Source organism: Colossoma macropomum, unplaced genomic scaffold, assembly GCF_904425465.1.
Source record: "Colossoma macropomum unplaced genomic scaffold, Colossoma_macropomum, whole genome shotgun sequence".
Classification (NCBI taxonomy): Eukaryota; Metazoa; Chordata; class Actinopteri; order Characiformes; family Serrasalmidae; genus Colossoma; species Colossoma macropomum.
Window position 1 is genome coordinate 17,738,334 of NW_023494802.1, and position 13,552 is coordinate 17,751,885.

General features: G+C 41.8%; 1 protein-coding gene across 1 annotated transcript in view; it reads right to left on the minus strand.

Moving 5' to 3' along the window:
- The window catches only part of tm9sf4 (transmembrane 9 superfamily protein member 4), a 31,111-nt gene extending 20,288 nt beyond the window's left edge, over nt 1-10,823 (minus strand). Inside the window, exons 1-5 of the mRNA XM_036591967.1 lie at nt 10,757-10,823; nt 7,356-7,463; nt 6,073-6,172; nt 5,745-5,913; nt 3,813-3,957 (exon numbers count right to left, since the gene is read on the minus strand). Coding sequence (XP_036447860.1) covers nt 3,813-3,957; nt 5,745-5,913; nt 6,073-6,172; nt 7,356-7,463; nt 10,757-10,789 — 555 coding nt within the window. The 5' untranslated portion in view covers nt 10,790-10,823. The remainder of the gene's footprint in view (nt 1-3,812; nt 3,958-5,744; nt 5,914-6,072; nt 6,173-7,355; nt 7,464-10,756) is intronic.
- Nucleotides 10,824-13,552: the final 2,729 nt, after the last annotated feature.

The following is a 13,552-nucleotide window of genomic DNA, read 5'->3' on the forward strand; positions in this document are numbered from 1 at the left end:
AGAATTCTTCGATTAGTGGACAATGAAAGCACAAATTACTCTCAGCTTGTTTGTTAAGTGCAACGCAAAGTCAAAGACTTATTTCCTTTGTTGTCCTTAACACATAACAGCAAAGACAGTGTACACCGATCAGGCATAACATTATGACCACCTCCTTGTTTCTGCGCTCATTGTCCATTTTATCAGCTCCACTTACTATATAGGTGCACTTTGTAGTTCTACAGTTACAGACTGTAGTCCATCTGTTTCTCTGATACTTTGTTAGCCCCCTTTTACCCTGTTCTTCAGTGGTCAGGACCCCCATGAACCCTCACAGAGCAGGTACTATTTGGGTGGTGTATCATTCTCAGCACTGCAGTAACACTGACGTGGTGGTGGTGTGTTAGTGTGTGTTGTGCTGGTCTGAGTGGATCAGACACAGCAGTGCTGCTGGAGTTTTTAAACACTGTGTCCGCTCACTGTCCACTCTATTAGACACTCCTACCTTGTCGGTCCACCTTGTAGATGTAAAGTCAGAGACGATAGCTCATCTGCTGCTGCACAGTTTGTGTTGGTCATCCTCTAGTCCTTCATCAGTGGTCACAGGACGCTGCCCACAGGACGCTGTTGGCTGGATATATTTGGTCGGTGGACTATTCTCAGTCCAGCAGTGACACTGAGGTGTTTAGAAACTCCAGCAGCACTGCTGTGTCTGATCCACTCAGACCAGCACAACACACACTTAGGGGCATGTGATTTACAAAATGGGGCTACAACAAAAACAGACCTGCGTAATAACTTTTAAAGACATGATGCTGTGAGGCTCTCAGGCCTTTTGCAACCCGGCTACTATCTCCTGCTCCAAAAACACTCAACATGGTACGCAGAGTGTTTGCAAAACTGTTTCCCAATAGACTGAAAAAACTGGAATGGTGCACAGAACCGCGAAACTGCATACACACAGACTTGTAGTAGATAGTAATCAAGAATACAACTGACAACATCCTCATAGCTCTGGCCAGCTTGGCAAGCTGTATTTATTAGAGGGTTAGCACCTCTATGGGTGGAGGCTCAGACTGCTATAGTACTTTTGTCACTGGTTTTGCATAAAAATGAACAAAGTAAATAATCTAAAGAAAGAAAAGTGGGATTTTGGCTCCTGGATGACTTCCTGTGGAGCTTTCATTGTTTTCAAGCCATTAAGAACACTTAGTATCTGCTATAGGTGTATGTTATGCTAGGCTAGAGACAAAAATGTGGGCCCAAAATACTGTTTTGAATAGCGTTACACCAATACTGATGCTGTATCGGTGCCGATACTGGCATTAAACGCAGTACTGTTGATGGGCATATTGATACCTATGACTGACACCACAAAGCGATTTCTAAAACGTGCATGCAAGCCTATAGAGAGAACTTTACAACACACAGGTGGAGCGGGACGACCAGCAGCAGGAAAAATGCTCACGGCAGAATATTTAATGGCAACAAGCTAACAGAGCTGCTTACCTGAACAGCAGAGCTGCTTCTTACACTATATCACTCATCTGCCACTGTGTGGTCACTTACAGCCTGAGTTAATGTTATTGAAAGAGGGGGAGGAATTGCCAGACTCTCGGCGTAACGATAGCCTTTAGCCTCGATTTGGCCTTTAGCACAGCAGCCTGCTAGTTGGGCCTGTGCGTTCATCAGCCCCGCCTGCGTGAGCGATGGTGATATTTACTAAACTGACGCTCAGAGACGCAGCACAAGTGAACAAGGCGCACATATGATTCAAACGACTTGAGAAATTTGGATGTGAAACAACATTCAGTTCAGGCTTTGAGCCAGAGAAGCTGCTGTGTGCTGATGTGTAAACACCACAGGTTTATCTGTAGACTGTTCAGCTCTGTTTTGCACAATAAACATATTTTACATTTACTTAAGTTCCTAAACATGACTCTTATTACTAATAATATAATAGAAAATACTAAATGTATACAACAAAAAGACGTTTCTTAAGCATCTAACAAGTATAATCCAACAAGTAAATGTGGTCTACTCCAGCAGAATGTGTTTTATCTGCACTTTACCAAAACATTTTTAAAATGTAATTGTATAAACATCAGGACTTATAGGTGAGTCAAGTTAGATAGAGTTAGTATCTGTATCGGTACTTAGTCACTGCTAGTACCTAAGGACCAGGTATCGGTATTGTTAGGAAAAACTGGTATCGGTACATCTCTAGTTTTGAGATACATCATCTTACATCGGTAACTCCACCAACTCCTCAACGTCCCTCATTTTAACACGAGGAGGTGCTGCGTTCCTTTTGGAAACACTTTGGCCACAATACTGTGACCTTTTCTGGCACTTTAATGTCATAATTCTACGATATTGTTATCAAAATACAGGGTGATTCAACCGATTTCAAAATGATTTATTGCACTTGTAAATCATTACAGATCAATGCAGTGAACTGTAAATGGTTTAAATGAGCATAAAGTTTATTATGTAATTGTGCAAGTGCTCAGTATGAACCTCCTCCAGCTGTACAGACAACATCAACACCATAGTCAAACTCATCCCATACTGGATTGAGCATGTCGGGTGTCGCTGCACTCGCGGCTCTTTCAGCGCGATTACGGAGATCATCCAGTGTTGTGGAACCAGCGACGAACGCTCTGAGCTGTTGGAGGTTCACTGCCCATGAAAATCACGCTGCATGACGGATTCAGTCTTTTGAAGTGGAGAACGCAGAACGCTTTCTGCTCAGGGGTCGCATCTCCTCTCAGACTGAAGGGAGCCATCTTCCACTGACAGTCAGAAACTCTATGACCCCCTCTTTCAATTGGATTGTGATTGGTTCCTAGACGCCTCACGGTTGTAAAAATATGGCGGTTTGAAATTGGATGAATCGTTTTGAATCATCCTGTATGACTTCTTTCTTGAAATATTATGACTTTATTCTCTAAGTCTACTATTTATATTAACAGTGGCCCTAATTCGCCATCGTATCAGATTCAGCTGGGTATTAACTACAAAAAAAACTGACCCGCTGCCTCCTACTGTGTTAAATTGGTCAAACGAATCATCAGTTCCTAAACATTGTTTTAGAAAACCTTTACGAGAAGAAAGAGAGCTGCAAGGATCTTCATGACAAACACTCAAAGCCTCCGGAGGCCTTAGTTATGCTACATTGACACAGTGATTCATAAAAAGGGACACACCACCAACCTCACCCAGTCCAAAACCCGCCATTACTGTAAACTAGATCACAAGACCAAGACCAATGAGAAATGCTATCAGGAGGTTAAAAATAAACTGAAGATGCTACGGCCTTTCATGGCTAACAGTCAGAGTGATCACGGGGCAACAGAAATAAAGGCAACCCCACATTTATCCATGCAGTACTGCATGAAGGAAACTAGTCATCAGTTCCATCTACTTCAAACCATGTTTTGCAGACAAACTTCATCAGGAAACATTAGAAACCTGACGAACAGGTTTGTGTTTTTTCCAAAGAAATGATTTTCAGTGGTTTAAGCTAAACAAGGAACAGCACATTCGGGATGTTAATCAGATATATAGACTGGGAAAGTTGATTTTGATATGTTTTCGGGTGGAAAACCTAAGAAGGTCGCAATTCAGAAATGAACAAAAAGCAAATAGAAGTGAAAGAGGCAAACACTTTTTAAACAACCTCCATAGGCACAATGAAAGATAAACAGGTGAGCAGGATGCAATAAATATTACCCTCTGAGCAAATGTTTAAAGATCCTACCCTGAGTCCACACACTGCATGCTTGCACATATAAGTTAAGATTAAGCAGGAGGGAGAAACGACGGCCTACCTTGTTGCTGTCGGTGAAGCCCAGTCTATAGCCATGTTCAAACTGCACATCTTTCACCACGTCTCTCTTCTGTTCCTCATCTGTTCCTGCATCTCTATTTGGGTAAAACTCCAGCCTTGTGGCCACTGGAAGGTTGTCTGCAATACTGATCACAGACATCATTCAGTCAGAGACCCTACTTTTAACATGATGGAGAAACTTCTGTCAAGTGGTGAATAAAATCAGGTCTAAAACTTATTGCTGTTGTCGGAACAAAACCTTGTGTCTCCAAAATAATAACTTTCTTTCTTTCTTTCTTTCATTCATTCATTCATCATTAACTGCTTAATCCCGATAGTGTTGTGGTAGCAGCTGGGAAAGCAGCGAATCCCAGATGACCCTATCCCCCCGCAACTTCCACTAGCTAACTACGGGGGGACTCCAAACCGCTCCCAGGCCAACTTGGAGACATAATCCCTCCAGTGGGTCTGGAAGGCGCCCAGGGGGCATCCTGATCAGGATGCCCGAACCACCTCAACTGGCTCCTCTCAATGCGGAGGGATAACTTTACAGGAGAAGGAAAAAAAAAACATACTCTACTTTTAATGTAAGTCAATGGAACCAGACTTTTTTCCCCCCCAAGTCATTTTGGGTCATTTCTTTTGGTCCATTTATCGTGAAATTTACACACAATGTAAAGGGCAACAGGCATTTTTAAATTAGGTCAAAAACTGAAAAAACAACAAAAATGGAGATACGAGGTTTTGTTCCAACAGCAGCGATATTTTGCTTCACACTAGAGGTGGATAATATGGCAAAAAGATAAAAATACTCGGGGATATATGCACATAATGTTGAAACAGATACAATGAACCAGCAAGAAATGCTGGGATAAGCTGTACAGACAGTCAGCATTATTTTTTTTTAACATATAGCACACTACAACCAATTAAACAGGATAATTATGCTCCAAGTAGGATTTCACTGGGAATTCCCAACAATAAAGCAAACTTTAGATGGTTAAGGTGTGAAGTTCCAACTAAATCTCTATTTAATGAAACATGCAGCTCTCTGAATAGTGACAAACCCAAGAACCCCAAAAAAAAAGCTTGCTTTGGTGCAATTTCTTATGATAATGATACCATTTTGTCATATTGTCCACCTCTACCTCACATACACTGATCAGGCATAACATTAGTGACATAACTTCAGCTGTCAGGACCCCCATGGACCCTCACAGAGCAGGTAGTATTTGGGTGGTGGATCATTCTCAGCACTGCAGTAACACTGACGTGGTGGTGGTGTGTAAGTATGTGTTGTGCTGGTCTGAGTGGATCAGACACAGCAGTGTCCACTCACTGTCCACTCTATTAGACTCCTACCGTGTCTGTCCACCTTGTAGATGTAAAGTCAGAGTCGATAGCTCATCTGCTGCTGCACAGTTTGTGTTGGTCATCCTCTAATCCTTCATCAGTGGTCACAGGACGCTGCCCACAGGACGCTGTTGGCTGAACGTCTTTGGTGGGTGGACTATTCTCAGTCCAGCAGTGACACTGAGGTGTTTAAAAACTCCAGCAGCACTGCTGTGTCTGATCCACTCAGACCAGCACAACACACACTAGCACACCACCACCACGTCAGTGTTACTGCAGTGCTGAGAATGATCCACCACCCAAATAGTACCTGCTCTGTGAGGGTCCATGGGGGTCCTGACCACTGAAGAACAGGGTAAAAGGGGGCTAACAAAGTATCAGAGAAACAGATGGACTACAGTCTGTAACTGTAGAACTACAAAGTGCACCTATATAGTAAGTGGAGCTGATAAAATGGACAATGAGCGTAGAAACAAGGAGGTGGTCATAATGTTATGCCTGATCGGTGTAAATTAGAATATAATGATCAGGTGACAAAATCCTGTCAATCAGACAGGTTGACTGCAGTAAAGGAGCTCACAGGTGAACGTAGTACTCCTCCTGGATGCGCTCTGCGATCAGCTTGCTGTTAGCCACGCTGAGTTTAGTGGGTTTGTCTGGCTTTCCACACACCAGCTCGCACTTCTTGTCCTGGTTCATTCGTACCTGGTACAGCGTGTTAACGATACGGTCCCCTCGTAGAACCTCGCCTGGCCATGCATCACCATCATCATCCCAGCAAAGGAAGAAAAGTCAAAACTGTGAGGACCAATTCTTTTACAACACACATTCCTTTGTTATAAGACTTTTAAAGCAGCTTACAATTAATATGCAAACCGTTATGAAAATGCACGATGCAGGTAGTTTACCTAGGTTCTCTGCCTTGTACACAACGTTCGTGGGCTGACAGAAAGGAAGAGAGTAGTACTCATATGGCAGCTGGGTCCTTGAACTGGTCAGTTTTACCGCCTACACATGACAAAAAGGCAAAAAAAGGTCCACTGTTTTGTTAAAACATGCTGTTTTAAGTCTCTGAAAGCAATGAGAATAGCTGTGGCTTAATACTAGTGTGTAAAATACGCTTCCAGTGATCTCACGTTTCGCGTGACGTCACACTGTACAGTCACCGCCACTTTGAGGACCGAATCAGTGAGTCACTGTGCCGCGCAATGCCTTCAATTTGAGAGACGAGAAACTACACAGACCTTTAATTCAGTGTTTTCACTCCAGGCTTGGAGCCGCTGCACTGTATAGTTTAGTGTTTCTCTCTGCTGTTCACCTCGTTCAGTTCAAGAAGGGATTAATTAGCTAATAATATCAGGTATTTTAACCAGGAAACCACAGTTATGCAGTGCAGGGGTTTCAGGACTGGAGCTGAACTCTGAACTAACTGAACTAGCAAACTTACAGAATCACGTCTGTCGAAACACGATGTCGTTTTCCGACCCACGACGTTCAGTCTGATAATTAACGCTTATGTTTCTCCATTCAAACGTCATTTAAATCAGAAACAGAGAGTAAAGTTATACTGGCTGTCTGCAGCTCCGTTAGGGGGCGACTGTTTATCTCTCGGCTGTTAACATCAGCTAAAGTTATCTAAAGGCCAGCATTGTTCACATCTGTGTTAATTAGCTGATGTCGTTACCCTCCTATGATGACCGAGTGTTTTCTCCTCTTTATGCAACACCATGGGATCCTTTACCCACCCTGACGTGAAGAGCCGGTGGGCTTCTGTGCTTTTAAATGCTTCGAGAGACTCAGAATAGGGAGAGGGGCTGAGTATGAGATCAATATAAACGTCAGGAAAACACAAGTTTGCCAGTTTTCCACCAGTTTAAGTGGGATCAGGAGTTCAGGGGGAAATTGTATAAAGATCTCAGCCTGTTTTATCAACTTTGTCGAGGTCACGTTTTTTCTGTTCCAAAGTAAGGAGAGTAATTTAATCTTTCACCTCTAGTTACGTTCAGGTGAAGCAGCAAAACCACAAATTCGGTCCCAAATATTTCGGCCACTACAGAAAAATCATGTGACTGTAACCCTGAAATTGGTTTAGGGAGACTCCAAATGAAATGAATCCTTAGCCATATCCAAAGCCCCAGGCTACATGAGTTAAGTGCTGATCTCAAGTAAGAATCTTATACATTTGCCACACCTTGATCTCAACAGGGTCGTCCTGATGAAAATCCATAGGTGCTACACCAGGCACGTAGAAGGGCTTGACCAAAGGCAGTGCGGAGAGCAGCAGCAAGACCCACGTCTCCTGCAGAACAAACATAAAGCCACATAACAGTTACAGATTGATTCAGAGATTATAGTAATTACACAAGACCAGAGGTGTCAAACTCAACCCCTAAAATGGCCATATTAAAAAAGCTCAACAAATACATGGGCCAGAGAACGTTTACATTTTAATACCGCAAAAAGTCAACAGCAAAATATAGCCACTTGTAGTAAAACCTTCAAATGTTACATGTGATTATGTGATATACTGACTACATTGGCTACAGATAACGGCTAAAGCTCTTTAAATGTCCCCAGGATGTATGTCTCTTTTAAACCTGCCTGTGCGCTTCATCTTCACACCTGACATCTTATGTTTGCTGAAAGCTCATTAATTCTTGGGATCAGTTTCTGAGCTGCTGAGTGTTTATAGTGTTTATGTTGGTTGAAGCTGGTTTGTTTGGTGATATAACATGTAGAATTGGGTAAACACTGCCGTCCCATTGACTGTTGTTGGGGGGGGTGTCCGCGCAAATTACGTCGCAGTGCATGCTGGGGACTGTAGTGCAGCTCACTGTGAAGTGGGCTAATATTAATAGAAAATAACCTTTTCAACTCCTCGAGACCACCGGTGGTTCCAAAACGCACTTCGTCATATTCTTCATAACCTTCATATTTTATAAGCTACATTCTAAAGGTGGGGGTCGTATGAGAGCTGTAACTGTCTTCTTTCCAGTCAAATAGATGGGTGATGTCATTTTAAACCCTTATAATAAAAGAAGCTGAACTCACAATTTTTTTTCTACTGAAAGTCGACCCATTTTTCCACAAATCTGGGCTATAAACTATAAACAGATGGCGTCTCTTCAGTGATCTGCTCTGTAAAAATTATTTTTATAAAATAATACAAAGAGCGTCTAAGATTTTTGGCTTTCAGCAGTAAATTGTAAGCATATAGCAATATGTGTGATCATAAAACACATGTTCTGTTAATTCAAGGGGAACTTTCACAAAAAATAAAAAAAATAAAATAAAATAAAAATGTACATTTATTTCACACAGTTACTGAATAATTTGCCTTGCCGGTCATGTAAATTCAGATGGACAAACCAAAATATACCCTGGTGAATAAGAGGTTAAGGGGCTGGATTGGATTGTGCCATGGGCCTGATCTGGCCCACTGGCCAACTTTAAAGAACACTGATCTTAACAATTTTTGTCCAAGCTGACAAAGAATGACCACAAAAGGTTGGCACAAGGAGAAATGGAGGAACTGATAAGTAGTTTAAGCTTATGAAATCTAAATCCAGAAAGTCAGCTAGTTCTAATGAGACACTTTGAAGAAATCTGTTCAAGTTGAGTCAGTCTGTAACACGTAAATGTCAAAATCTAAACAAAACAAAGGCACTGGGACAACATTAGTAAACATGACAGAGATGTGGGACATTAGGAAACACAGCACATTAAGAAGAAGAGCAGACAAACTTCAGTAAAATTTCTTGTGGGGTAGTCAGTTATACAGTCCAATAATCCTGCATTTAAAATACTATGGTTTACATAGAGCTGGGCGAACTGGCAAAACATAACATGAAAAATTAAAACCATGTAATACCAGTTGTGATGGGTCACAAATGTTTCTGATAACAGATACGTTAGAACAAAGCGGTGCCACATTTAACTGTATTCAGCATTTTACACACTATGCTGCACTAAATCCAATTAAATAGCACTCAAATTCAGCTCACTTTTAATCAAAACACCAGTGGCGGACAGTAATGAAGTAAATATAATGTAATACTGTAGTTTTTTCGTGTATCTGTACTTTACTGAAGTATTTCCATTTTGGGTGACTTTTTACTTTCACTCCACTACATTTCAAAGTCAAATATCTCACTTTTTACTCCACTACATTATGCAAAATCTGTCGTTCCTTTTGGTTTATGTGTGTATAAAAATGCAACATATCAAAATGAAAGAAGCGCAAAGCAACAACACCAATCAGGGCACAGCGGTCACTTTGTTTTGAGCTTGTTTTGACCTGTTGGTCATACCGACCCAGTGCAGCACACAGTTCAACGTCAGTGCAGCAGCGTAAGATTTTGGGAGAGTCTATTCAACATAAATGATGAACTAACCTAACTTTGTGTAAATAGACCACAATATAGAAATATGTACACATATGCAGTTGTGACTGACGTGTCTTTTTTCTGAATTTATACAAACACATTTCATTTTATAGTAAATTAGTTTTGTCTAGTTTATGTTTATGAACAGAGACCTACAGATGCAGTTTAGTAAAGGAAACTCATTTGTGAATCTGAGTTTAAAGTTTTTATTCAACTTAAACTTGTAACTAAGTTCAAATAAATCTTAAACTGAAACTTTGCTTGTTCAAAAGTGATTTCAGAGCCACTCAGTTCTACCTGATGGAAACGGTTTGCCTTCAGTGTTTTGTGCTTATGATCATTTTAATAGACATCAGCGTCACTAATTAATGACATTCTATTAAAAGACTGGTTTACCAAGAGAGACACTGGAGTATTTTCACCTAAAATGAGTTAATGAAGCAGAGACTTGTTATAAAAATGATAATAGGACATCAGAGTCATAATTAATATTTTAGTACTTTCACTTTCGATACTTAAGTACATTTGAAGGCAAATACTTTTGTACTTTTACTCAAGTGGAGGTCTAAAGGGAGGAACTTCTACTTTTACTGGAGTAATACTGTACCTTGGGTCTCTCTACTTTAACTCAAGTAGCGTTACATGGTTTGTGTACTTCGTTCACCACTGCTAATGATCCACGACATGCTCAGAAAAGCATATTATGCAGTAAGTTCACAGAAATTCTCGTGAAAGTCTTGTGTCCAGACCCATTTACTGCTTAACACGAAACTGTGCATCATATTAACTGTGAATGGCAACCCAACAAGCAGGACTGTCACTGTTTTGACTATTCCTGAAGCGACATTAACCTCTCAGGACTGGGACAAAGAAAGCCGTCGCCTGTTTCCCCCTCAGATATCACTTCAAAACATCATTAGACTGTGAAGGAAACTTAACTATCCAGCCTTTCCACACCTACTGACTGCTGACCGGGCTGGCTAAGCTAACGCTAGAGGAGGAAGAGCTAACAGGCTAAGCTAGCTCATCATTATCGGTCGTTAAACCAGCTCACTTACACGACTGCACTCATTCAGACGTGCGATACAGAGAGATAAACCCCTCCACACAGCCGAACGACACCGCGCCGTGTCCTCAAAATCGGAGCCGCCCGAATTTCAACAGACCCTATTTTATATTTCAAAACACAGTTATCGTTTCAACTCACCATCGCGGCCGCCATCTTGAATACACGTGTCATTCCAGACGTCACAGGAAATGTGCGCGCGCTAGCGCCCGCGAGCAGCATCAAAGAGGATCTAAAAGCTCTGCCGGCGCACGAGGGTTTTACCTGTGGCGTTTCCACCTAAATAGTACGGAGCCCCGCTGGTGACATTCTGTATAAATGAAAATAATGTGTGGCCACGACTTAGTAAGGTACGTACGGAGCCCCGCTGGTGACATCCTGTATAAATAAAAATAATGCGTGGCCACGACTTAGTAAGGTGTGGGCATGAGATGATTAAGTCGTGGCCACGACTTAGTAAAGCATGGGAACGAGATCCTAATGCGTGGCCTTGACTTAGTAAGCCGTGATCTCGTTCCCACGCCTTACTAAGTCGTGGCCACGCATTAGGATCTCGTTCCCACGCGTTAATAAGGCGTGGCCACGCATTATTTTTATTTATACAGGATGTCACCAGCGGGGCTCCGTAGGTAAGGCGTGGGATTAAAATGATTAAGTAGTGGCCATGACCTAGTAAAGCGTGGGGACGAGATCCTTATGCGTGGCCACGATTTGGTAAGCCGTGATCTCGTTCTCACGCCATAGCCACGACTTAGTCGTCTCGTTCCCACGCGTTAAGAAGGCGTGGCCACGCATTATTTTTATTTATATAGGATGTCATCAGCAGGGCTCTACGGTACGAAGCCCCGCTGGTGACATTCTGTATAAATAAAAATAATGTGTTAGTAAAGCGTGGGAATGAGATCCTAATGCGTGGCCACGACTAAGTAAGCCGTGATCTAGTTCCCTCGCCTACAGAGCAGCTCTAGTAGCTGTTAATGAAGCAGTGTTAATGGAAGATTTCAACCACTATCCCTTGTGAACTCAGTTCCAAGGGTTTAGGGTGACACTCGAAAACAAGGGGTAGGGGTAAAAAAAACAAATTGGATTGGGCTTTAGTGTGTGTTGTGCTGATACGAGTGGATCAGACACAGCAGTGCTGCTGGAGTTTAGTCCAGCAACCAAAAATATCCAGCCAACAGCGTCCTGTGGGCAGCGTCCTGTGACCACTGATGAAGGACTAGAGGATGACCAACACAAACTGTGCAGCAGATGAGCTATCGTCTCTGACTTTACATCTACAAGGTGGACCGACAAGGTAGGAGTGTCTAATAGAGTGGACAGTGAGTGGACAGATTGTTTAAAAACTCCAGCAGCACTGCTGTGTCTGATCCACTCAGACCAGCGCAACACACACTAACACACCACCACCACGTCAGTGTCACTGCAGTGCTGAGAATGATCCACCACTCAAATAGTACCTGCTCTGTGAGGGTCCATGGGGGTCCTGACCACTGAAGAACAGGGTAAAAGGGGGTAACAAAGTATGTAGAGAAACAGATGGACTACAGTCTGTAACTGTAGAACTACAAAGTGCACCTATATAGTAAGTGGAGCTGATAAAATGGACAATGAGTGTAGAAACAAGGAGGCGGTCATAATGTTATGTCTGATCGGTGTATAGTGAGGACAATTAATGATGTCTTCCGCGTTTGTCAGACGCTAGAGGGCGCTCCAGAATGAGTCCAAATGAATGGGTTAATGTGGAGCTTTTTGTGCATCTCCTGAACAGAACAGCATAAAACATAAAAGCAGACTTTTAGCAGTCTGCAGTCTCTCCACAAGGGCGAGCTATTAGCAAGAAAATGCTGTGCTAATTGTTTTTAGAAATCAGACAGGCCAGGTGAAAAGTTGTGTTTTGTTATTATAGGTGGATATTTGTGTACATGTAAAAGTTAAAAAAAGGCAGAAAATACTACTATTACTACTACTACTATTAATATTAATAGTATAATAATTTTGTAGGTAGTTTGACCAGAGGAGGATGGGTCCCTCCTTGTGAGCCTTGGTTCCTCCCAAGGTTTCTTCCTCAGCTCTGAGGGAGTTTTTCCTTGCCACTGTCGCCCCTGGCTTGCTCACCTGGAGGATTTACATTTCATGTTAAAACTTTGTTTTTAATGGATTTCTGTGAAGCTGCTTTGTGACAACATCAGTTGTAAAAAGCGGTATACAAATAAATTTGACTTGGCTTGACTAGACTCAGGCCACAGGCTCTGCATTCTTAGTGGCCAACATAGAGGCTAGAGGCACCAAACAGTAGTCATGTCGACTTCAGAGGTCTTAATGAGCTTAAATGAGCAAATATAATGGTAAAACATTACGTGTTGGAAGTTGGTTGGGGGGAGTAATCTCACATTGCCTATGGTCTCAGTTTTCTTCTTACACAATTTTATTGCAAAAACACTGATCTGTATCTACTGTACTGTAATTAGATTTCTAAAATAATCTATTTACATCTCTGTTTTCATCTTATGTTGACGTGGATTACATGGTGTAAGAAGAAAAAGAAGAAGAAGAGGCTGTTTCTTTTCAGCTACAGTGGGCCCCAAAAGTATTTGGACATTTGAGCCATTGAAGTTCATTTTGTTAGGAACCAAAATAAACCGACTATCTATTTTAACCCTTGTGTGGTGTTCAGGTCTGTGGGACCCATTTTCAATGTTTACCAAAAGAAAAAAAATGATGTTATTTATAATCATTTCAACCTCAGATTCTTGGCCTTTGCTCATTTTCTGTGAAGAACATATAAAATAGCACATTTTCAGTGACTTCACACTTTGGAGTCATTCTGATTCAAGTCCACAACATTCAAAGCAGCGTCATAAAGGAAAGAAAATCTGCTAAAACATGTCTTTCAGTCTTAAATATCATTGCAAAGAATGTTTCTCCAAAATGGAA